Below are 26,903 nucleotides of genomic sequence, written 5' to 3' on the forward strand. Positions count from 1 at the left end.
AACATATATAGTGCTGGATCATAATGACGTGACAATATAAAGATATGAGACAAAGTATCGTGGCTAATGCAGCAAGGCTGACCTTGCTGGCGCTGGTGCTGCGATGCCTATCTATAAAGTATGCTACAGTACAGGCAGTACACAATACATATCAAGTACACTGTATCTCAAGTTCAAGTACACAGACTTAGATGTACATGGGCAACTCATAATATAACAGTATCCATGTTAATTGTAGTTTTAATGGCACTTGGTCCACAGTCCAACCTGCGACACACACACACACACACACACACACACACACACACACACACACACACACACACACACAGAGCCCGGGCGGTAGGGGTAATGTATAGTTGAAATACTGTATAGTTGACATAACAATCATGTCCGTTTCTGCTCTTTGGTCGAGGTTGTTAACATGCATCATTATTTTGTATTACAAAACATACTTAGTTTCGGTTTCTTGCTTGACAGGGTTAGTAGTCAGTCACAGTCAGTTTGCTTCTCCAATATCTGCTGTGTAGCCTATATAGCACTTTACTTTATTAACACTCTTGTGAGAGCCTATATACCACTTTACTTTATTAACGCTCTTGTGAGAGCTCAGCCAAACACTACACTAATTCTGAATCAGGAAGTAATAAATATCCATCCATCATGATGAGTTTTTGTCTTTCCTATATGCTGCCCACAAAAAGTCTTGGAAGGAATTGGCTTACAAACTAAAATAGCAATAGTCATTTAGTTCCCTGGCTGCTTTCATATTGTGGGAAGCCTCAAGGTCATGTTTTGTCTGGAAGGTAAGTAAGTAAAACATCTCTGTCTGTATATCTGTCTATTTTCTTTACTCTTTATGTACTGTCCTGTACACATGATAAAGACCACCTTATGGTTCTTCAATCTGGGAACCCATCGGCAAAAAAGAGACATTACCTTACCTCTAATAGGATTAAAACATTATAAATAATAATAATTAATAATAATAAGTTCAACAAAACAAAAATTATAATAAGTTCAACAAAATGACCTATTCCCATTTGACTCAATACGTTCTCTGGACAACAAAAAGAACATCTCTTTAGATGTCCTTTCCTTTCACAGCAGGTCCAAGTGTTCTCTCATTGATGTGTCTTGGCCATTGTGCTGCCAGGCTGCTCCTGTATTGATTTAAACCGCATGCACTAATTAATGAATATCAATTCAACTATACTACAGAACAGATGTCTTAGCAACTACGAGTGTGTGTAGGACAGGTTGTCACGGTGTCACAATCAATGTTGCCACTGGATGGCGCTGCAAGACTTATTTCAGTCATACAGGGCTCTACTGTGAGTAGTAACTAGTAAGTGAGCTGTGTTTGTTGAAGAGATCAGCACATTTCTGGGAGGATGTGGTCTACATATACAACACAACTTCCTTGTTTAGATGTAAAACAGGACTGCCAACCTCCATTTTTGTATCTACTGGTTGAATCATGTTGCTGCAATGTTCTGTCATCATGTCTGCGTCTTTCATGCTACTATGTGTAGAATGTGAGGAACACTGACTGGATATCAGTGCTTCAAATCACTAGTGACATGGCAAGAGTGATAGAAAGTAATAGAACTTAACGTAATGCAAATAATTCACCAGTATACATTTGACCCTACAATATTTATCTGGGTGATAAGCATTAATTTAAGACCTTTTCCTTGATCCCCTCCACCTAACCACTTCTGTACTATTCTCTACTTAATATCAACCTCTGATAGCTATGCTTGCTTGTGTAGGACTTGGCTTGTCAAAGTAGCTAGGCCCCAGCTCAGGCCCTCTCTGTCTGTACCTATTTCTGGACATAGAGGAAGTGCTGTTATGCAATGCTTCAGTGGAAGCATTGTCCTATACTTTCAGAATGCCTTTCAGTCTCTACCTTGAGCCACGTTCCCTCTGTTTAGTGAACGTCTCTTAGGGCAGTTTGCGTGATATATATATATAGCCTACTGTAAAGTTTAATATTATGTATAGTAGCATTATTCACACTTCGCACACATCACAGTGAACTTTGTAGTTACTGTATATTATATCAGGGCCACTCTGTTGGGAAGACATTGTTATTGGACCGTTAACCACTTATTCCTGGGGATCCCCAGGGATCTATACTAGGCCCCCTTCTTTTCCCCCAAGGCTCTACACTGTAGATATCATCCTATCTACAGTACAAGCTCACAACATGTTGCGTTGTGACGCGTCCCAGAATAGGGATGCTAGGGATCATGTGGTTAATTCAAGATGACATTCAGAGTTCAGACTACACACAAATGTGTCCTCAGTGACATCTGTGCTGAGAGAGACAGAACCTTACAGTTTAGTGTTGTCAACTAAGACATATACTTAATGATAAGGCGATGGTGGTGGTCTCATGGTTTCAGTGGATTTCTCCTGGCTTCAGTGACTGTCTCTTTGAAGTTTCTGTTTTACCCATAATGTTTTGCAGATTTACCAAACAGCGTTTGAAATCTGAGCTCTTCTGTGTGTAGTTGTGCTTGAATTACAAAGTAGAACGTCAGAATCACAGCCTGAGCAGTAGCAGCAGTCACAGTGGTAATGCTGGTGGTAGTCTTAACCATTTAACGTTAAGCTCTATTCTTAGTGAAATGGACCTGAGTTACAACTGTACTGTACTTGGACCGCTTTTTTCTGTCTACACCAAATATCTTTGCCAAAAACAGCAGATCTACACACTCACAATGTGCCGTTGTTGAGGCATTGTGAGCTGGTAGATCGGCTATTTTGGGCGAATGTTCCCCCCAAAATAGGCATGCTGGGGTTCAAGTGGTTAAAGAATCGTCCCTCATGTGGAAAGAGGCATGTGCACGTACACACTTAAAAACAGTTGCCTTTTTACTCTTGCCTATTCAACCTGTCCAAACAGTCTCCCTGTGTTGAGTCACAGACGATGAAATGTGTCTGAATATGCAGTAACATGAGAAAATATACTGACTGATTATGTAACATTGTGATCCCTAGCGACCATACCCTTGTGTCACTGTTTGAGTTAATCTTCAATGAAAGGCACATGTAAATGCAGATCTCAAGATTCATATTCATAACATGTTTATTAATGATACATGTTTCTGCATGTGTTGATGAGGGATCACAAATGACATACATGGTCACATGGGTGATGATTTGTGAGATAACAGTAACTAGGGCTGCAACTATCGATTATGTTCTCAGTTTTTACTCGGTTTTAATCGATTACTTTTTTTGGATTAATCAAATGATTGCAAAGCGCTTTTTTGGTTATATTTATTATACATGAATACATTTAATTTTTATAATTGACATCTTGTGAGCTTGTAGATTATCTACTTTTCTAGTTTGATTAACTGTTGCACCCCTCATAGTAACCCGTCTAGTGTACTCTTTTGATAAGCCTTTAACTGTCATATAAAGAGACTTTGCTCAAAATGTTTGCGCAAAAGTTTAAGTACGATCAACGCATTCCAGAGATAATCTATTTGGATAATGTCTACATTATAATTCTTACCAGCACGTAATCAAAGAAAAATATGAATCGCTCGAATTCCTCTCAGCCCAAGCTGTACTGGACCCAGACGGTAAATAAGTTTGCCTCCGCCCTCTCTCTTTTCGCCTCTGTAATATGGAAACTTTGAGCCTGATTGAAGCACATGTGTCTCTCCTCCACCTCAGTGGAAACTCAAGCGGAATTTGGCTCCCGAAAAGCCATTGCACAGCACACTCAAGATTGTCCAGCCAGTAGAATATCACAAGACAATAGACAGGAAACACATACTATTTGGAACATAACAAAATGTATATTACATACATATTATGCTAGGACTGTTAATAATTGTAATCAAGTGCTGTTTCTTGATTTAAATATTAAATAAGTAGTAGTAGAATGTGTGCCCCAGTTTCTTACCATGTAAGGGTGCAAGCCATATAAATCAGGCTAAAACCTTTTGAATCCAACCCAAGGCATCTTACTGCCTGTCATCCCCTCTCTCTCTCGCCTTTCCTGTCTCACTGTATCTGTCTGAAATAATAAACAAAGCGTAAAATGACTCTTTAAAAAAGATGTGCAAGCAAGATTACATAATTGATCACTGTGAAAGAGCCATTGGATGAAATTGAAAATTCACGAAAAAGCTGTTCAGTTACAGTAACTTGTAATAAGACACTTAAAATAACAAAAGAGCATTTATCTTGGTATTTACTGAATGTCACTGGAGTTTTGAGTGACATTAGTTATTCTACAGAACAGTCAAATCCTCAGGCACATCTAAGACATCAGGAAGATGAGGCTGGTCTTTCCTCAAATATTTACGGTAGCCTACCCTGTTTATTTTATTTGACTCATCATACTACTTCAGGGGATTGTGGACATACCTCCTGTCAGTCAAGGACTGCTCTGAAACATTAACTTAGGTAAATTGGATAACATACATACTTCCACGCAGGTGGATCTCCAGGGGCTATGTGACAGAACAGGTTCTTCCTCTTGTTGGCTTGTTCTGCCATTGGATGAGAGACGTGCGTTTTAACAGTTAACCAGCCCGGGGCGGTAGGGGTTAAGCTCCGGCCCCACATTCCTAACCTCTCTCTGGGCTGTAAACCATGCTGGAGCCCCACCAGTTCGGTTCCACTTCTCCTCCTCCTGTGTTTGTTTTCTCTCTCCCCCGCCTTCTACTTTTTGGAGTGAAACAGCAAGCCCTGGCTGGGAGATACCATTCTTAACCCACAGGGGAGAGCAGTCTGACTGACTCAGGCAAAGCATGCATCTGTTCAAGTCACAGGCTTCCTGTCTCTCCCCTCTTGTTCTCTGTTAGTGGACTGCCTCAGAGGTGGAGGGGGCAGGGGAGAGAGAGAGAGAAGCATTTTGGAAGCCAGCTGATCAGAGCTGTGGTATTCTGCCTCAGAGACAGAAGGAGGAGAACAGAGCGTGACTGAGTTGAAGCGTTTAGTCATCCAGGGAAAAATAGTGAAGGGAAATGGTGACTAATATGAAGAAGCAAATTATGTTGAGAACTATGAGAGCAGTTGGTTCACTGGACATCTGAGGAACGAGAAGCTGAGAGGAGAAACAGGTTTTCTGCTGAAAAGCCACTCTGGTATAGAGTCGTTTTGGACAGACAGACGTGGAACCTGTAGAAGACTTGAGACATGTCTTGGCTGTCCCCTGTGTCCTGGGCCAAGTGGACATGGACGGCGGTGCGAGGAGGAGAAGGAGAGGAGGATGAGGAGGAGAGGCGGGAGGCTGGAGAAGAGGGTGGACGTGGAGAGACAGGGGAGGAAGAGGAGGAGAGATCTCAAGGCTTTAGGCGAGTGCCAAGAGTTGAGCTTCCAGACTGTGTTGTTTTCATGCTGCTGCCTGGAAGACAGACAGAGAGTGTTTGTGCGTGAGTGCGTGCGTGACTGTGTGTGTGTATGTGCTTTTCCACCTGTGGTGGGGTTTCCTGTATATGGTCAGCATTGTTTTAAGGCTGCACAGTGTGTGTGTTAATTTAACTCTGAAAGTGTAAAAATGTACTCTGTGTAGAGGAAAAGGGAAAACAGGGAGGCGAGGATATTGAGAGATTCAGAAGAAAAAATACATTTGTTGTACTACTGGCCAATGGGACAGCAAATATTTAATGTTGTCACTTGACAATGTGATGTTTGATGATGGGATGGTGGGAATGTTTATTGGAAAAAGCATCATGGGTAGTGTAACTGTGGTGTGGTGAGGGGCTCTGGCATGGAGAACAAACAAATGGAGAATGTTTTGCTTAGCCTTGCTTCCTAATTTCTGTGGCTAGTAGGGAATAATGCACTCCAGGTCCAGGTTCAAAATAGTCTAATGATGTGTATACACACACACACACACACACACACACACACACACACACACACACACGTCACACACACACACACACACACACACACACACACACACACACACACACACACACACACACACACACACACACACACACACACACACACACACACACAGCCCGTGGCGGTAGGGGTACTGTGTTGTTGACATAACGATCATGTCCGTTTCCGCTCTTCCAGTCTGATTTTGTTAACATGCATCATTATTTTGTATCACAAAACATACTTTTAGTTTTGGTCTCTTTCTTAAGAGTTAGTAGTCAGTAGTCAGTCACAGTCAGTTTGCTTCTCCAACATCTGCTCTGTATATACCACTTTACTTTATTAACGCGCTTGTGAGAGCTCAGCCAAACACTACACTAATGCTGAATCAGGAAGTAATAAATATCCATCCAGCATGATGAGTTTTTGTCTTGGATGGAATTGGCTTACAAACTAAAATAGCAATAGTAATTTAGTTCCCCCCTTTCATATTGTGGGAAGCCTCAAGGTCATGTTTTGTCTGGAAGGATCTGTAGACACTTTCTAAATTAAACTGGGGGAAAACTTTTAGAAATCTTGATTCGCTGGTATTTTCAAATGCCTTAAACTACATCTTAATGCTGGTCTGTACTACCTTTGCTCAATGTATATCCTCAGGTAAAACTAAAGTAATGCAACATAAACATCTAAAAATATAAAAAACATCAATTGTTTTCTTTGTGCTAACCTACACTCTTTGTTCTGACAGCTCTGACTCTGAGGGCCATTTTGAGACCCCTGAATCGGTCACTCCAGTGCATTCCCCTCTGAAATCCCCAGGAGAGCTGGAGGACAACAACCCAGATGCAGCCGCAACAGGTGAGACCACTGCTAGACCACTGCTTAAACAACCAATAAGAAATGAAGGAAAAAGCATGCTATTAAAGGTTAATTCAATGTCTGTATGAACATAAACAACATTGAACTGAGCAGACGTTATATAATACCATCTCACTGGCACGTTCTGCGTTCACGTGGAGAGCGACTGCCTCCTTGATGTTACCATGGCAACAAGACAGCTTTTTGAAGTCCCTCTGGACACTCCTAGAGAGTGCATGTGTATTTTTGTTTTGGGTGTATGCTTATTTGCACATATTTGCATGTTTGCTGTGTCTGGTTTTACGGCTCCATTTGGTTGGATTTGTACAGTGAAATGAATGAGGATTTCACTCACTGTGTGAGTGGCTGTGCATACTGAGTTCTTGGTTGTGATGATGCTGACAGCAGTGTCATTATTGCGAGCTGAATGGGTGGGAGGAGCCAGGAGAACAGAGTGTGGGAATGTCCTTTGGTCTGGAATTCAGCAGGTTATACAAAAGCGCAGGATCATTTGACTTTCCATTGGTCAATCTATCTGGGACAGGTCAGATGCTTTTTGTTGGTCAATGGGACAGGTCAGAGTGCAGAGAAGAGTGGCTGAACATGTTACTAGGGCTGCAACTATCAATTATTATTGATTAATCAAATAATTGAGCAAGCAAAAAACATTTTTCTTAGATTTTGTTAACAAATCAACCATTTGTTAACCAAGTGTTATATATTACACTGTCGCACAACAGTATTTTGAAATAATAGTGAAAATGGCTGATCTACAAGCTCACAACGCGTTGCAATGTGTTGTGAGCTTGTCGATTGCTTCATTTCAGTAAACCATACGCTTATAATTGCATGCCCAAAATAGGGATTGAAATTATCGATTATCAATATTTTTTGATTAACTGTTACATACATGCTGTCTCCAGCCCTTTGCGTAACGCCAACACCCAATGATGTATTGTGAATCATCATTGTTATGTTATGGATAATCCTCACTGTAAAAACTGTGTGTGTGTGTGTGTGTGTGTGTGTGTGTGTGTGTGTGTGTGTGTGTGTGTGTGTGTGTGTGTGTGTGTGTGTGTGTGTGTGTGTGTGTGTGTGTGTGTGTGTGTGTGTGTGTGTGTGTGTGTGTGTGTGTGTGTGTTAACAAGAACTGTATACCATTGTTACACAGTAAATTCCTGTTAAATTATTGATAAATTGATTAATTAACATGAACTTACTGTGTACAATTGTACACAGTAGTTAACTGTGTACAATTAACTACTGAAAATGTACATGTCTATTTTGTATACTGCTAGTTTCCATGCTTGGAAGGGTAAACAGACTGTATGTAGCAAATCCTTCCAAACACCAAGAATTGTGCGTGTTGTTAAAATCAGTCAGTGAGCAGGGAGGAGCAGGGGGAGGAGGTGACGTTTCCTTTGCCTTCCACCACAAACATCCCATCACGCAGCTGTGTGTGGAGAAGGAACTCTTGGCTGAGAAAAATGATAACTACTTTTTATACATGTGATGTATGCCATGCTTTTTGTTATTGCTTAATGTAAGTCGCTCTGGATTAAGAGCGTCTGCTAAATGCCTAAATTGTAAATTGTAAATTGTAAATTGTAAATTGTAAAAAGGCTGTTCTTGGCTGAGTGGAACAAATGTGCCTCATGAAACTTCTTCCAATGTAAACATGCAGAAGGCCTTGTTTTGTCTGTGCCTATATCCAAAGTCTCCATTAACATGCCAGCGGCAGGCTTTAATGTTATACTTATACAACTAGCAAATGTTTTCTAGATGTAGATCTAAATCCTGAGTCAAGGTATCCCACAACACCAGGGCACTGACGGCAGCAGCAGAGCTTATTTTGGTAGTGTTGACAACTGTAATACTTTGTCATAAACATTTAAGAGAGTTCTGTAAACTCTAGGCCAGATGTTGTCAGATGTATTAGTTAACGTTAACTACTAAATGGGGATGCATATTGTAAGCCAGTGAGCCATGTGGCCCTTAAGTCAGGAGCCTATCCCTGTTTCCTTAGCATGAGGCAGCTTGATATACCAGTACATCCCCAGTCATGAAATAGAGCGGAGCCCCTGGATATAACACTAGTGTGCCACAGGGAATTACCCCCAATCCAACCCTTGATGCTGAGTGCCAAGCAGGGAGGCATTGTTTTAATAGTCTTTGGTAACAGTACTCAGCTGGGCAGGGACTGACTGAACCATGACCAGCCTCAGGGCAGACACTCTAAGGCCACTGACCTAGGTTTGGTTAGATTTAGGCGTGTGAATGTGAAAGCATTGCCGAGTGACACACCCACTGCTCTGTCACATATAAACACACCTATGATTAATAGCTGCAGCTATGTTTTACCCTGAACCTGAAAACAAACAAACAAATTCAGCCTAGAATTTCATGTCCCTTTAACGATGTTCAACCTGGCATCAAACTAAATGGCAAAATAGCAAAATGTCATATACAGTATACATGGCAAGCTCATTGTAGATCTGCTATTTATGCTACTTATTTTGCTACTTTTGCATGACATTGTCATGTGTCAAAGTATAAATAGGGCATTCATTTATTTAAAAAAATATATATATAGATGAATGAATGAATGAATGAATGAAAGATTTCTGCCCGACAACAATATAATTCATACTACAGTTCAGCATCCAGAAACTGGCTTACAACAAGGTGATACTGGTTCGCTAATCACAACATATTGGCCAATCCCTTCGTAATACTTTTTCACACATTGACACAGATATGGAAGGATTACATTTGTTTTACATTAAATGTCAACACAAGGTCAACCTTTTATTGTAAACAGAATCCATTTTTGTCCTCATTTTGACCTCCCTCAGCTTGTGAACATATGTCTTCTATAACTCTGTCACACACACATGACACATTATATAATACAATATACTGCATAATAAGTATGCAGTGCTATATATACTATATACAATGTATTGTGTTATAGATCGCATCAGTATTTTTACTAAATGGTTATGGACATGCATGTGGATATGAATGTAACAGGCTGTTGTTCATCTCCTAGCAACATAATATTCTGTGTAAACTGTGAGCATGACAGTCATGCTAAAATATGTTGACATCTCCCAGAGCCCAGAGGGCAGTGATTACATCTTGATAGTCAATCAACACATACAGTTATCTGTCATTTTATCAAAATGCACTGTTTAACGGTCTTGGCCTTTACTGTAAAAATAAAACATCACCATGACAACAGATGCGGAGCAGTTGGCATGGTAGCAGGCAGCCTGGATTCAGAGATCCAATCAGTTGTCACATACCCCTTAATCTCCCAAGACAGCTGAATCTGTTGGCAACTCCCATTACAACGTGTAGAGTTTGTAGTTAGTGGGAATGAAAACAAAGACGCACCTAGAAATACTAGAAATGTGCATGGCCTTTATTGATCCCACAAGGGAAATTAAGGCGTCAATGGCAGCACAGCAGTTAAGATACAGATTACTGTAAATACAGCAGGATAAAATACATCACATTATTGGCAAAATAACAAAATAAACATAGGCTCTACAACACCAAACACCCTCAACGGTGCTTGCATAGTGCATTACAAAGGGAATACAAGAATGCTCAATAAGCATGTCAGAAAGTGTCCGTAGACTCCGTACTGTACTGAATTGTTATTTTCAGAGCGACCATTGTGTACATTGTGTAAACGTCTAATTTTAGTGGTACTCCCCTTCGGTAAAATTAATCTATCTTTACCCTTCCTTCTAAATCTTGCCACCATCTCCAGGTGAAGGGGGTTTGAGTGGTTGTCGATGATAGCTTCCTCACTATATACACACCTTTGTTACCTCCTCCGTCTGTGTACTTATTTACAGTAATTAGTTGATTGTAACTTTAATAGGCTTTCTTTCTCATCTGGTCTTCAGCATTGGAGCAGGAAGTGCAGCTGATGGTTACTGGACCTGCTGACACTCAGGAGGGGCTGTTGGACCAGAATATGGGACATGGTGAACCTGTGGAGCCCATGGGGGCCCCAGAGGACATGAACATCCACACACAAACAGCAGAACAAGTGGACAACATCCTGGACACCTTGATATCTTTGCCTGACCAAGAATCCCCTCTAACCATGGAACCTGATATGACTGAATGCACAACATCAACCTCATTACCATCTCCTGAACCTACCCACTCCTCAACCCTAACCCCTGACAGTGACCCTGACCCTGCCCCCAACCCAGCTCTGGCTTCAGCTACAGCTGCAGATTTGTTCCCAGTTGAGGACACTGGACTTTTCAGCATGACTCAAGAGCTCCCTGAAGATAATCACATTTTCTCTCCAGAGCCAATTGAAAATGGCCTCACAAGTCAGACAGAGCTTGTGCCAAACAATAAACCCACAAAGTCTAAGCCTCCATCCCTGAAGATACAGACATCACTGACTGAACCCGTTCCAGAGAATGAGGACCAGATATGCCAGGTCGTGAAGGGAAGCTACAACTTTGACCCTGACCAGCTGGATGACAGCTTTAACCCCTTCAATAGCGGTGGATCCAAAATTCCGAATTCTCCTCCCATATGTGGCATGAAATCTCTCCCCAGGCTAGAGCCAATAGGCTGCTCGGCGCCTCCATGCGAGGCTGGCTCTGCATCTCAGATGGAGGTCAAAGTGATGGAATCATCCACAGAAACCAAGGCGGTAAAATTAGACTTTGGACTGGATGAGGGGGAGGTCAGAAAGCCACCTCCAAGAAGAATAGGCGCGAAAAAGACACTTGGCAAACTTCCTGCTAAAAAGCAGAAGCCCAAAGGATCAGCTGTCACGCACAAACCGGCACCAGAACCGACAGTATCTGAGCCGGATCCTGAACTAGTATCAGAGCCGATGTCAGAGCTGGTTGCAGAAACGACACCTGCGACAGTTTCAGAGTCCACAGAACCACTAAATTTGGATGATGTTCCGATTCCAAAGTCAACATATAACTTTGATCCCAGTCAATGGGATGACCCCGACTTCAATCCATTTGGTAGCAATAACACTAAGAGCTCTCCAGAGCTGCCCAGAAGTTCCTATAAGTTTGATCCAGATAACTTTGATGACTCTTTGGACCCCTTTAAGTCCTCTAAGGCCTTGAATAATGAGAGTATACCCAGTTGCACCGTTCTGCCTCAGACCAAGGTGAAGGATGAAGGTAAACAGAAAGCAGACACCCTTCTGCCTCAGACCAAGGTGAAGGATGGTGGTACGCATAAAGCAGAGGACACGCAAAAGGAAAAGAAAGTGAAACAGACTCCCAAGAAAAAGAAGGAAAAGCCAGATACGTAAGTCTACTACTGTGACATTCAGTTTTCATCTATATTACGAGTTCATATTTAATTCTGAATTAAATTCCTCTGTAGCAATGATTACATAACTGCATACTCATCATGCCAGACAGATTTCATTAACTATGAAATCTATTAACGTTAGTTAATTACACATTCTATTTCAAATATCTATTTCATATACTGCCTATATGTCTCATTTGGTGTACTGTGTAGTACATCCACTAAAGGTTGGAAACATACCAAACTGCTTTGAATGCATGGCTGCATGCCATACACTTAACACTGCATATTGGCCATTGATGTGATCCCTGAACAGGCTACATTTAGGCTGTTAAGTGCGTATAGCATCAGTGGTTGAGATTTTCCTCAGCTTTTGCAGGGCTATTTATATCATATGTTTATGGCCAAATTTTCCCCAACTGCTGGCTCCAACACCTCTTTACTTCACTCACTCTCCTTTTGTCTTTTCCTTGTCTTCATCTGTTCATCCCAACCTGTCCTCCCCTCGCCCTGTCCTTGACACCTCATGTCTCTTATGCAACCCCCAAATCTCTGCTTTCTTCCACTTCTATTGGCATCAGGAGCCCTGAGCAAGTCAAGCTTCTATGTTTTCTGTTGTAAGTATAGTCTCTCTCTCTCTCTCTCTCTCTCTCTCTCTCTCTCTCTCTCTCTCTCTGTCGCTCTGGATTAAGAGCGTCTGCTAAATGCCTAATTGTAAATTGTAAATTGTCTCTGTCTCTCTGTCCCTGTCACTATCTATCGGGAACTATCTCTCCCACTTCCTGTCTGCCTGCATGCCTCCCATCTTATTCTTCTACTCAAGGCATGTATTGTCTGCTAATAAACAGATAAAAGAGCATGTGAAGGAGACAGATCTCTTGTTTTCGCTCTGACCTTCTCTCAACACCAGGTCACATCAGCAATTCAATTTGTCCGGTCTTGTGATTCCTCCAGAGGTTGGGTAGCAGTGTTTTGTTTAAATGTATCTGTTTTTTGAGGGGCGCTAGCCCCTCCTATGCCCAGCTTTCCAGGTTTGTGTAAACACAAACATTCAAGATAAAAGTGAAGACGGAAAAGTTAGGACGCTATTTGTGATTGGCTAGAATGAGATGATGTATGATGATAAGAGCTTCACATGGGTGTGATTTCTTTTTTTGTCTGATGTGGAAATGTTGTGCAAACTCAAATGGCAGATGACACCAACACATGGCTTGTAAATGTGAATTTGAATGATTCCTATGTGCTTTGTTTGCAGAAACTCCTGTAAAGTAAAGAAGTATGAAAGCCAGTCCTTGGTCCTCGACGTGTGTAATCAGGTAACACGTGTGTGTGTGTGTGTGTGTGTGTGTGTGTGTGTGTGTGTGTGTGTGTGTGTGTGTGTGTGTGTGTGTGTGTGTGTGTGTGTGTGTGTGAGATAAAGAAGACAAAGACAAAGATAGTGCCTGTTTGAACGCGATAGTGTGAATGTGTATTCAGTGTGAATGTGTATTCAGTATCAGCCGAAAGTGTTTTACTGCAGAAATGCCAGGGCCATTATTCAGCAAAAAAAAAACCTTGGCCCTCCTCTCACAAAGCGCACGCACGCACGTGCACGGCTGCGCGTGCGCATGCGCGCGCGCGCGCACACACACACACACACACACACACACACACACACACACACACACACACACACACACACACACACACACACACACACACACACACACACACACTCCTCAAGCTGATGGGATCATCATTGTGTCCAGCTCTGCGGTGCTGGTTCCTGGCACAGTGACAGATCAGTGACTCATCACCACTCTAGAGTTCAGTATTACCTGTAGTTTGTAGTTCCCATGTGGCCTTCCAACATAATGACATTCTGCTACCTCAAGGTACAAAAACATTCAGTGCACCCAGAGTTAAGTAGAACAGTAGTGGGTGTGGCTGGGATGACCCAGCCACACCCACTACTGTTCTACTTAACTTACCTCATCTGATACAATTTCAATCTGACGGCCCTCTTTTAGGTGTGTCACTATAGATGAAAACATTTTCAAACATATCAAAAGCTAAAATAGTAGATCTAAAAGCTTACAGGGCTACAGTATTATACAGGGGTTTAAAGCGCAGCATAGATTTGGGTTGCCATGATGTAACACCAAATACTGAGATATCTTCGATAGTTGCTCTGTTGACTAGAAATTATCATTCCTAAAAATAGTCTCCTCATTACATTGCATTGTGAAACAGCTCTGAAAATCAATCTTGTAGCACATAGACACAAATAAAGCAGAGACTGCCAATATATAATCTCATTAGAAAAGCTCTTCACATGGTGTCTAAAGCCTGATTTATACATTGTTGTGTGCCAGTGTTGCACACTGCCTGTGTTGTAGTAGCTCTACACGCTCACCAGATCACGGAAGTATAAATGACGCCTAACATCTCCCCCCTGTTTCTCCAGGAGGAGGAGGTGGTGGTTCATGTGCCAGAGATCACACACCACGAACGACCTGTCACAGACGAGGAGAAGATGGAGGAGAGGATGGCATCCTCTGCCATCTTGGCTCAGACTACAGACACACAGGACAGAGAGGAGTGCAGTAAAGGACTTGAAAAAAACCAGCACATCGACGACACATCTATTGTCAATGGTATGAATCATCAACCAAATTTGTACAGACAGTCTGTAACACGTCTGTGTACTATTACCATTATGTATGTCACTGTGTGCAAATCTGACCACCAGAGGGTGCTGCAGTGGCACACCTCTAGACTGCCTTGGTTTTACTGATGTGTCCAAGAACAGTTTATACATACCGAAAGTGCCTGCACTGTTGGCTGTCCTCATTGTAGTTCAATAGAACATCCCAGTGCTAAATATATCCATTCTGCCTCTGCAGGGTCATTTGGAATGTTGTTAGTTTGCCTTGTATATTCTTAGATAGTTATTTGATATTTATATACCCGCACCCAACCCAGTGGGTGTAATGTAATCACTGTCTGTCTGACTATTTGTTTGTTTGTTTATTTGTTTGTGACATTTTCCCTTGAACAGTTTTAATCTGATTTTGATGAGTTAGGGGTAGTCTGCACCTTCACTTTCTTCACACCTGCACTTTTGACATTATGTATGTGTTGAATTAGGGTGTTGTTGTGCATGTATGCATGCCACTAAAACCATTGCCTGGTTAAGTATTTGTCCAAATATGACACTAGCCATTGATGCAAATGGGGTTTTGGCAAATGAAACGTGTTACTGCCATCTAGTGGATTTTAGAAATGTCAGGACATTTACAGCATGAAGAATGTACTGGATTATTAATATTGCTTCTACACTCTCAATTTAGGTCAGAATCAATACAAGCACATCACTATACTGTACATTCATATAAATGAGTCAACGGTACTATAGATCCATAATGGATTGTGTTGTTTTCTAGGGCCTGATACCAAGGTAATAGAGCGTCTGGAAGAGGATACCTGGAGGCTCAATTTAGGTCAGAATCAATACAAGCACATCAATATACTGTACATTCATATATATATGAATATATAAATGAGTCAACGGTACTATAGATCCATAATGGATTGTGTTGTTTTCTAGGGCCTGATACCAAGGTAATAGAGCGTCTGGAAGAGGATACCTGGAGGCTCAATTTAGGTCAGAATCAATACAAGCACATCAATATACTGTACATTCATATATATATGAATATATAAATGAGTGAGTCAACGGTACTATAGATCCATAATGGATTGTGTTTTTTTCTAGGGCCTGATACCAAGGTAATAGAGCGTCTGGAAGAGGATACCTGGAGGCTCAATTTAGGTCAGAATCAATACAAGCACATCAATATACTGTACATTCATATATTATATATTGAATTTAAATTGCATTTTGGAGTGAGTCAACGGTACTATAGATCCATAATGGATTGTGTTGTTTTCTAGGGCCTGAGACCAAGGTAATAGAGCGTCTGGAAGAGGATACCTGGAGGCTGAAAGATAATACGGTAGGTAGCTATAGAGTTCAATCTACAGATGGAAACTGTGACAATAAACTACACAGAACATGTGTTTCCTTCAGTCATTCTTAGTCACTGGCTTGAAGGTGTTTAAAACTTTTGATTTGGGGTATTTTTCTGGGACCAATGCTAGAAATAAGGAAGATTCACAGTTTAAATGCTGAGCTCTCGCTTACATGAAATAACGTTCAGGCTCTGAACAATTTCTGTCTAAAAGCAAAGAAAAGCACCGTCCCACAGTAAGACTGAACATTTGTCTTACTTTTGTCTGTGGCCCATGCTGTACAGTATAAACTTATTTTGTATTCACAATGTTTTATTGAAATTCATTCTATACATTGGCCTGTACTGGTCACCTGTACTAGCCCCTGGGTACTAGACAAGTAATTTATTATTGAAATCCAACCTTACAATACTACTCTAGAAGACTCTCAGGGTTGTTTTAGTCCAGTGTTCCTGGATGGAACATTATAAATCTGTGGAGGTACTGTACAGATTATAGTGTGGGGATCTGCAATGAAATGTGTTTGTAATAATAAGTCAAAGAAAAGGGTTTTCATGTCAGATGTATGTCTTCTAAAATGTTCAGCAGACTAAGGAATTGTCCTTCAGTCAAATGAAGGAGAATGGCTGTGATGAGCAAGACAAAGCAAGCTCCTCCCAGGACAATGTCCTGCTGAGTGATATGGACAAGGCTGAAGTGCTTGCCTTCATCAGAGAAGAGGTACAGTACATCATTAGAGCAAATCACAGATAACTTAAAGCTAATGTATATGTCGCCAATCGTCATATATGACCATGTTACACGCTGAAGATATTCTTTGGCGTGATATTTCATACCACAGATATAAATTGGGCATAGGCCTATTTATAATACTGTACTGCATTAGTTCAGGACATGTAGAAATGTAATGGAACACTTTCCAAAGCATTGTGTCTCAACAGCTCACTCTCAAAACGTAGGAAAAACTCAGTCGAATATGTTTCGTGTAGGCTAGTGGAGTTATTTTTCTCAAGAGACAACACATTGGGAAGTCAGATTTTTTACATACCGTCACAAATTACAATAGAAGGACGGGATCCAGGTAAAAACAAATGCAGTCGGCCTTACAGTATATTGGATATTCTAAATTATTCTAAAAATAGTTCTCTCTGTCAAACAGATCATCACTAAAGAGATTGAGGCCAATGAATGGAAGAACAAATATGAAGAGAGCAGAGCAGAGGTTTTGGAGATGAGGTATGAATCTATTCTTATTTTTACATCTTGGTTTATATACGGACGGTATAAAAAACACAATACAAAATGTTGTACATATAATATTGAGACATTATTCTATCACCTTTCTTGACAGGAAAATTGTTGCAGAATATGAAAGAACTGTTTCACAGATGATCGGTAAGCGGTTTCCTCACTTGGTGGTATTTTCTTACCTAACTGTTCAAGGTGATCTCTACTATAAATTGCTTTTACTGTACAGTAGGGTACAACAGCAGTGGGTGTAGGAGGAATTAATTGGCAATCCAAAAAACAAACGTCTGTTTGTATGTCTGTCTGTCTGTGACCAACATATGTTTGCTGTGAACGTTCATGCTACCAAGAGCAAGAAACTCATCCATTTTGGTTCTTTTAGCACTACTAGGCCAGGGGTCTGCACTCTACTGAGTGCATTCTTGTTTCCTCTGGTTTAAGGTTCATGTGATTGTGCTGTTTAATTATAATTTATGTAAGAATGATAGCAAATTAGCAGGTAACTGTGGTTTGGTTAAAATCTACTGTTTTTGCCTCCTTCTACGGTGTCCAGAGGATGAGGAAAGCCAGAAAACTCTGAGTTGCAAAAAGAGTGTCAGGCAGCTGACCATGGAGAGAGACCAGGCAGTGGCTGATCTCAATTCTGTGGAACGCTCACTGTCGGACCTTTTCAGGAGATATGAGAACATGAAGGTTGTTCTGGAGGGCTTCAAGAAGGTCAGTGGGGATTATCAAAAATAAGAGCAACCTAAATATAATAATAATACCAAAATATAAAACTTTCAAATGCAATTATAAAAAAGAAAATGTCATATTTCGTTTTCCTCAAGGCCTAGTCTCAAAGAGACTCGCCTGCGTTCCGGCCCCGGCTTCCCATGACGGAAAAACGAGCTCAGCTCGTTCTGCTTTTCCCATGTATATTTGTACTTGTTTAAAATGTCTTATGTGGAAGCATTTGAAAATTGTGTGAGCCAACAGTCTGTCTCAAGACATCAATTCACCAGAGGACTTTTATCCTGACCCGTCAACCGATATCTGTTTTGTATCTGTTCTCCGTCTCTAGAATGAAGAGGTGTTGAAGAAATGTGCCCAGGAGTATTTGTTGCGTGTCAAACAGGAGGAGCAGCGCTATCAAACACTCAAGATCCACGCTGAGGAGAAACTGGACAAGTATGTTAGGCGATCAGTGCCCTTGCGGAGTGTAAAACTTTTACGCAATTATTCCTTACTCAAATTCAAACGAGGATAAGATCATCCCACTTCCATGTACAGTATATTATTTGATTGAATACTTAATTAGACAGAAAGTTAAACAGCACGAGGTACAGTCAGACATTTACACATAAAAGTCCTGGGGACTTCCATTGCGTCCTATGTATTCAATTCATCAACATAGCATAAAAAATAAAATAAGAAAACATAACAAATACATAACAAATACAAAACACATAATTTTCATCCATGCTAATGTCTTTCAGGGCCAATGAGGACATAGCCCAGGTGCGTACCAAGGCCAACGGTGAGAGTGTGGCACTCAATGCCAGCTTGAGGATGGAACAGATGAAGGCAGAGTCTCTTGAGAGAGCTGTCCTTCAGAAGGTAGGAGAACATATGATACTTCATCACTTTAAATGTATTTAAACGTAATGCAATCTGTTATGTTGTCTGACAGTATATGGCACCAACTTCTTGCACCTTTGCCTTTTTCCCCGTAGAATCAAGAGATTGAAGAGCTCACCAAGATCTGTGACGAACTGATTGCCAAATTAGGAACAGATTAAGAGGCCTGTAATCAAACTATCATGCAGTTATCACTTTCTTTTCTATTTTTGCACGGATGTGTTCCAGTCCTCACGGCAACATATTATATGATGTTAATATCAGAACTGAGCAAATTTCAATCATTTTCTTGGTTTCCTGTTAATATTATTATTATAAAGGCACAATGATTGCACTTGCTTATTTATCAGAGTGAATAAGTGTCAGCAAAAGAAGCACATGCTTACAGCCTCAATGAGTCACATTGTGATGAGATGCCACCAGGGATATCCTGATTAGCTCTCTCTATAGAGAGAAAAAAGAAATCAGATTTATAAATCTGATTTCTTTTGTGTCTGCCTCTATGTAACTTTTAACTCTGAATCTATTGTTTAAAGACATAAGATATGGATTTAAGTTTGGGAGAATCATGTTTGTGTGTTGGTCATCTCCTTGGAACTGTGTGTTTTGAAATGTGTGGTTGTGACTGACAGAGAGGAATCAGCAAGTGAGATATGTCCAAACTGTTTATTCACACTTTATACAGTGTTTTATAAATAACTATTGTGTTTATTAGTTGAATGAGATGAAGATATTGTAGCACACAGGGAAAGAGCCCAGTCATTTTTTTAATCATACAGTAATTGTTATTTTAAACATTCAGTAGGCATACACTTGATGGATGTCAATGATACAGTCACTTGGCTGCTATTCTGAAGGGGAAATTGATTTGTAATAACCCATTTGTATTTTATTATGTTGATATTTAACATCTTGATTATTTCCTTTTATACGTCATCATCGTCATGGCATGAGAAACAATTTTATGACTTTGACATTCTATTGAGTGCATGTATAAAGTTGGCTTTGAGGTTATTGATTTACAGTGGATGTATGTCAATTGGACCTCATGGAAGTGAAAACGCAGCATATTTTATTGGAGGCAATGCATACATGTTAAACTGTATGCCATTTGCATATCATCGCTGTCTGGCAGAAACCAGCAGAAAAACTTTCAGAAACCAGATAACATAAATCAATGCTATTGAACACCCTTTACATCTGTGTGTTGGTTAAAACATGTTAAACCAATTCAAAATATTAAAAAGTGCTTCTGACAAAACCAGCTAACTCCATTGGACCCTCAAACTGTCTGCTAAAGCAGCTAACTCCCCCAGCTAACTCCCCCTCTCATGCAAGTATCTGACAATAAAGTCACAATACCAACTTCAATGAGGCAGTATTGCTTTGTTTTAAATCCGTTTTTCTTCATTTCCTTAAAAAATAATATTTTTCATTTCCTCAAAAATGAACATTTTGGAGTGAGTTGATTTCTGCCCAACAGCAGAGATATGTGCCTTTATTTTGACACTTTTGTAAAAAACAGAGTAACTAGTTTTAGTTTTCAATTATTTTCCTGATGCAAATGTTCCCAGATTCCCATGCCAAAGTGTTAAGTGTGTATATGTATACTGTGTTTGCTCGGAATATCCTTTGGTCTGATCTTTCAGCTACATATTACTGATATACGCTATAAGTTCTTTCAAACAAAATGGACTCTTTTGCAGTAATATCTGGAGTGATCTCTGAACTCTATGCTGTGTTGGAGCCATTAAACAATAATGGACCCCAATTGGATGGATCAAAACAATCTGCCAATATCAGTGCCAAATCATGTCCTGTAGTGATGATCTTGTATTTGCTTGATGATGCCTTGTATGTAAAATTCATTGTTGCGTTATACAAATGTCTATATTTTAATACTTTATGAACAGAATATTCATTATTTTGCTGTCAGTATTTGTAAAAGATTTGATATCAACCATTATATTTTGTGCATATGGCATTTCTGAATAAATGGTTAACATTTAAATGGTACGCTAACACTACGAGGTTACACTGCACTGATTATTTTCCAATGCAATGCCAAAATGTGGGAGAGGATGTTGAGTTCATTCCTGTGTAGTGCAGAAGGAAGTGCTTACTATGGGAAGCCGTTTAGGCCTTAACTGAATAGTCAACTTGTACATGTAGCCTACAGTATGCATACTTCACTTGCACATAACATATCAGATTGATTGAGTTTTTTTTCTCCACAGTTTTGGAGAATTACAGTACATTTCAAGCACAAGAAGCATACAACTGTGGACGACACCATAAAGCATTACACTTGTTTACAATAGGGTCCACCATGTTCAATTCATCATAAAACAAGTCATTGTCGGCAGGATCTCACCTGCACATACATACATACTTAACTTGCACATATAGAACGAAAATACATTGCATGGATGCACCTGGGACGTATCCTCAGTGACGTATCCCAAGGTCATCAGGGTTTCGGGTCTCGCGGACATCATACCCCTCACTCGGGTGACCCAGCGGGTGATCAAGTCCCGACTTACGTCCAAGTAGCTACCCTCGATCAGACCCACTAGGGAAAGACCAGGGCCACACAATCCGTTGGGACCACTCCGGAACTACTCTGCTGGGACTGGGAGGCACAATTCTGGCAAGTGGAGGGACTAGGCTCGTCTCACCAGGTCCACTCCTGCTCTCACCAGGAGTACAGCCAGGACCTGTGCGTTGCACCAGACACTTCATTCAGGAGTGGTGGATTATAGAGCCGCAATGGTTCTGCAGTGCACAGGCTCCACCTGGACAATGGTGGTAGGCTACTGCAGGCTCCGCTTGTGGCTCGAAATCGAATGGCCCTCCTAAAGGCCTCACCAAAGGTTTTTTGGGCTTCCTCCTCATGGAGGATGCAGGCTGGGGCACCAACCCATACTGCTCCCGGGGTTCCGTCTACATTCCAGCTGTCACCCGCCTCTCCGGTGGTCGCCAGACTATACCTGGTTGTCACATAGTCTAGTCTAATATACTGTAAATACTTCATTCGCACATATATAAATAGGCTACTTCACTTGTACCTACATCATACTGTAGCCTACATACTTCATTCACACATAAATAAATACTGTCTTGTACATACACATACATTATGAACATTCAGTTTGTGGTGATGATGATGATTGCCTGGTTCAATAGGTAAATGAAAGAAGTCTACTCTAAATAAACGTTCTCTAGTAGTCAACTGGTATACTGGTAATTACAACGTACGTGCCTTGTTGACACAAGGTCCCGTACGTTTTTTCCACTACTGAGTGGAATCAAACCAAGGATCTCTCACACTTAAAGTGAGTGACTTTGCGTCACTGTCTCTGCGTCACTGTCTCTGCGTCACTGTCTCTGCGTCACTGTCTCTGCGCCACTCTCTCTGCGTCACTGTCTCTGCGTCACTGTCTCTGCGTCACTGTCTCTGACTTTGAACTTTCAAAGTCGACTTTGAAATGTAAAAGTCGACTATTTCAAAGTCGACTTTGAAATAGTGCCCCTAAGGGGACATGTGGGTAGATTTTTTTTTAGGTGGTAAAAAAAAAAAAAAAGGGGTGGGTATATTTTTTATGGAGACTTTTTTTTTAAATATAGTAATGAAATATAGTGAAATAGTGAAATAGGGTAATAAGGTAATAGTGTAATAAGGTAATAGTGTACTAAGGTAATACGGTAATAGTGTAATAAGGTAATAAGGTAATAGTGTAATAAGGTAATAGTGTAATAAGGTAATAAGGTAATAGTGTAATAAGGTAATAACGTAATAGTGTAATAAGGTAATAGTGTAATAATGTAATCGTGTAATAAGGTAATAGTGTAATAAGGTAATAGTGTAATAAGGTAATAGTGTAATAAGGTAATAAGGTAATAGTGTAATAAGGTAATAGTGTAATAAGGAAATAGTGTAATAAGGTAATAGTGTAATAAGGTAATAGTGTAATAAGGTAATAGTGTAATAGCTTAATAGTGTAATAAGTGTAATAGTGGAATATGTGTAATAGTGGAATAAGTGTAATAGTGTAATAAGGGGCGGCGGCGGTGGCTCAGGGGTAGAGTTTCCGGATGGTAACCTCAAGGTCGCCAGTTCGAACCCGGGCTCCCCCAGAGTTAGTGTCGAAGTGTCCTTGAGCAAGACACTGAACCCCTAATTGCTCCTGAAGTGCTGGTTGGTACCTTACATGGTTTCCGCCGCCATCAGTGTATGAATGTGTGTATGAATGGGTGAATGTAATGCACAATCTATGTAAAGCGCCTTGGATAAAGGCACTATATAAATGCACCATTTACCATTTACCATAACACATTAAAGGGTTGGTTCGGATTTTTGGACATAAAGCTGTATGAAATGCTTACCATAAATATCGCGGTTGCAAAGGTATTAATTGACTGTCCGAGTCCTGTGCTGGGAGTGCTGCTCCTGTTTGGGGGAATATCAAGTAGTTCCCAGGGTCACTGGGGGCCACGCATTATAAACTAGAAAAAGTGCCCTTCTGGGCACAGGTCTCCACCAGGAGGATAGGAGTGTGTGTGTGATGTTTGGCAAAATGTTTAGGAGCAATATAAACGTGTGTGTGTGTGTGTGTGTGTGTGTGTGTGTGTGTGTGTGTGTGACGCGACTTGGCCTGTTGTAGCGCCACCATGATTTGAAAACTGTCAAGTGGCATTTCTTCCAAAGCCTAGTGGGAATATGCATGCACAGTTTCACCACAATCGGACGCTGCGTTGAGTATTTGTGGCGATTTGTACAAAACGGGTACAAAGCGGGCTACTCCTGAAAAGTTTAGAAGCCAATCGTAGCCAATGAGGGTGGATTATGAGAAATCAAACAACCCCGTCTTGATCACATGACTATGAAGAGCATGTGTACCGATTTGCGTGAAATTTGGATAAAATCTGAAGGAGTAATATTAGAAAATGTGTTTTACATATGTCAGCCTCCTGGTGGCGCTATAAAGAGCATTTGTGAAAAATTCCAGGCAAAGGTTTTTCCTTGGCCTCTAGGGAGTTGGCATACAAAGTTATCCACAGATCCGTGCAGTTAGAGGTAAAAACACTTTTCGGCCAGTTATAGCGCCACCATGAGGCTGAGTTGAAAATGTTCATGCGGCATTTCTTCCTTAGCCTAGTGGGAATGTGCGTGCACAATTTCATGGAAATCACACGATGTGTTCATGATTTGCAGCATTTTGCTTGAAACTGAGCACTCCTGCGAACTTTGGAAGCCAATCTTAGCCAATCAGGATGGAGTCTGAGAAATCTGAAAGACCTGTTTCGTTGAATGGCTCTAGAGAGACTGTGTACCAATTTGCGTGATGTTTGGACAAAATCTGTAGGTGTACTGTCCAAAAACTTGTTTTGCACAAAGCGGCCTCCTGGTGGCGCTATAACAGGCCGTTCTGTAAATTTTGGGGCAGAGGTTCATCGTTGGCATCCAGGGAGTGTGTGTGCAAAATTTGGCATCGACCAGGTTAACGGTGCCGGAGATTAGCTGTTCACAGACGGAAGGACGAACGGACGGACGGACGGACGGACGGACGGACGGACGGACACACACACGGACACACGGACGGACGGACTGAGTGCAAAACATACTCTCTCCCCATGCCTTCGGCCTGGTGGAGACAATTAGAAAATGTCTATTTACTGGACTCAAACAGAATTATACTAAGGCACCACCATTTTTGTGATTTTTCGGTTACGTTTTCCCATTTTGCAATTCTGAACAAAAAAAGGCAAAACTAGCAAATTTCTGTTTGCTGGAATCAAATTAAACAAACAAAAATCACAAATATGTTTTTTATATGTTGGATTCAGATTCAAACTAGAAAAAGTGCCCTTCTGGGCACAGGTCTCCACCAGGAGGATAGGAGTGTGTGTGTGATGTTTGGCAAAATGTTTAGGAGCAATATAAACGTGTGTGTGTGTGTGTGTGTGTGTGTGTGTGTGTGTGTGTGTGTGTGTGTGTGTGTGTGTGTGTGTGTGTGTGTGTGTGTGTCAGTGTGTGTGTGTGTGTGTGTGTGTGTGTGTGTGTGTGTGTGTGTGTGTGTGACGCGGCTTGGCCTGTTCTGTTGTAGCGCCACGATGAGGCTGATTTGAAAACGGTCAAGTGGCATTTCTTCCAAAGCCTAGTGGGAATATGCATGCACAGTTTCACCACAACCGGACGCTGCGTTGAGTAGTTTGTACAAAACGGGTACAAAGCGGGCTACTACTGAAAAGTTTAGAAGCCAATCGTAGCCAATGAGGGTGGATTATGAGAAATCAAACAAACCTGTCTTGATCACATGACTATGAAGAGCATGTGTACCGATTTGTGTGAAATTTGGATAAAATCTGAAGTTGTAATATTAGAAAATGTGTTTTACATATGTCGGCCTCCTGGTGGCGCTATAAAGAGCAGATGTGAAAAATTCCAGGCAAAAGTTTTTCCTTGGCCTATAGGGAGTTGGCATACAAAGTTATCCACAGATCCGTGCAGTTAGAGGTAAAAACTATTTTCGGCCAGTTATAGCGCCACCATGAGGCTGAGTTGAAAATGTTCATGTGGCATTTCTTCCTCGGCCTAGTGGGAATGTGCGTGCACAATTTCACGGAAATCACACAATGTGTTCATGATTTGCAGCATTTTGTTTGAAACGGATTACTCCTGCGAACTTTGGAAGCCAATCTTAGCCAATCAAGATGGAGTCTGAGAAATCTGAAAGACCCGTTTTGTTGAATGGCTCTAGAGAGAATGTGTACCAATTTGAGTGATGTTTGGACAAAATCTGTAGGTGTACTGTCCAAAAACTTGTTTTGCACAAAGCGGCCTCCTGGTGGCGCTATAACAGGCCGTTCTGGAAATTTTGGGGCAGAGGTTCATCGTTGACATCCAGGGAGTGTGTGTGCAAAATTTGGCATCGACCGGGTTAACGGTGCCGGAGATTAGCTGTTCACAGACGGAAGGACGGACGGACACACACACGGACACACGGACGGACGGACTGAGTGCAAAACACACTCTCTCCCCATGCCTTCGGCCTGGTGGAGACAATTACAAAATTTCTATTTACTGGACTCAGACAGAATTATACTAAGGCACCACCATTTTTGTGATTTTTCGGTTACGTTTTCCCATTTTTCAATTCTGAACAAAAAAAGGCAAAACTAGCAAATTTCTGTTTGCTGGAATCAAATTAAACAAACAAAAATCACAAATATGTTTTTTATATGTTGGATTCAGATTCAAACTAGAAAAAGTGCCCTTCTGGGCACAGGTCCCCACCAGGAGGATAGGAGTGTGTGTGTGTGATGTTTGGCAAAATGTTTAGGAGCAATATAAACGTGTGTGTGTGTGTGTGTGTGTGTGTGTGTGTGTGTGTGTGTGTGTGTGTGTGTGTGTGTGTGTGTGTGTGTGTGTGTGTGTGTGTGTGTGTGTGTGTGTGTGTGACGCGGCTTGGCCTGTTCTGTTGTAGCGTCACGATGAGGCTGATTTGAAAACGGTCAAGTGGCATTTCTTCCAAAGCCTAGTGGGAATATGCATGCACAGTTTCACCACAACCGGACGCTGCGTTGAGTAGTTTGTACAAAACGGGTACAAAGCGGGCTACTACTGAAAAGTTTAGAAGCCAATCGTAGCCAATGAGGGTGGATTATGAGAAATCAAACAAACCTGTCTTGATCACATGACTATGAAGAGCATGTGTACCGATTTGTGTGAAATTTGGATAAAATCTGAAGTTGTAATATTAGAAAATGTGTTTTACATATGTCGGCCTCCTGGTGGCGCTATAAAGAGCAGATGTGAAAAATTCCAGGCAAAAGTTTTTCCTTGGCCTATAGGGAGTTGGCATACAAAGTTATCCACAGATCCGTGCAGTTAGAGGTAAAAACTATTTTCGGCCAGTTATAGCGCCACCATGAGGCTGAGTTGAAAATGTTCATGTGGCATTTCTTCCTCG

General features: G+C 41.1%; 1 protein-coding gene across 11 annotated transcripts in view; it reads left to right on the forward strand.

The window, feature by feature from the left end:
- tacc1 (transforming, acidic coiled-coil containing protein 1) overlaps positions 1-20,946 on the forward strand; it is a 35,268-nt gene extending 14,322 nt beyond the window's left edge. For 3 of the 11 annotated variants that reach the window (XM_079509595.1, XM_079509596.1, XM_079509600.1), the window contains 15 exons: positions 6,617-6,726; positions 10,647-12,042; positions 13,304-13,364; positions 14,495-14,684; positions 15,474-15,530; positions 15,638-15,694; positions 15,806-15,862; positions 15,985-16,046; positions 16,648-16,782; positions 17,222-17,298; positions 17,414-17,457; positions 17,864-18,027; positions 18,374-18,480; positions 18,789-18,909; positions 19,026-20,946. In XM_079509595.1, coding sequence (XP_079365721.1) covers positions 10,670-12,042; positions 13,304-13,364; positions 14,495-14,684; positions 15,474-15,530; positions 15,638-15,694; positions 15,806-15,862; positions 15,985-16,046; positions 16,648-16,782; positions 17,222-17,298; positions 17,414-17,457; positions 17,864-18,027; positions 18,374-18,480; positions 18,789-18,909; positions 19,026-19,091 — 2,571 coding nt within the window. In that variant the 5' untranslated portion in view covers positions 6,617-6,726; positions 10,647-10,669 and the 3' untranslated portion in view covers positions 19,092-20,946. Of the gene's footprint in view, positions 1-4,925; positions 5,331-6,616; positions 6,727-10,646; positions 12,043-13,303; positions 13,365-14,494; positions 14,685-15,473; positions 15,531-15,637; positions 15,695-15,805; positions 15,863-15,984; positions 16,047-16,647; positions 16,783-17,221; positions 17,299-17,413; positions 17,458-17,863; positions 18,028-18,373; positions 18,481-18,788; positions 18,910-19,025 lie in introns of those variants that run through there. The other 8 variants (XM_079509594.1, XM_079509597.1, XM_079509599.1 and 5 more) reach the window with 8 other exon arrangements.
- The last annotated feature ends 5,957 nt before the right edge of the window (positions 20,947-26,903 follow it).

The sequence above is a fragment of the Electrona antarctica genome, assembly GCF_951216825.1.
Source record: "Electrona antarctica genome assembly, chromosome: 9".
Taxonomy (NCBI): domain Eukaryota; kingdom Metazoa; phylum Chordata; class Actinopteri; order Myctophiformes; family Myctophidae; genus Electrona; species Electrona antarctica.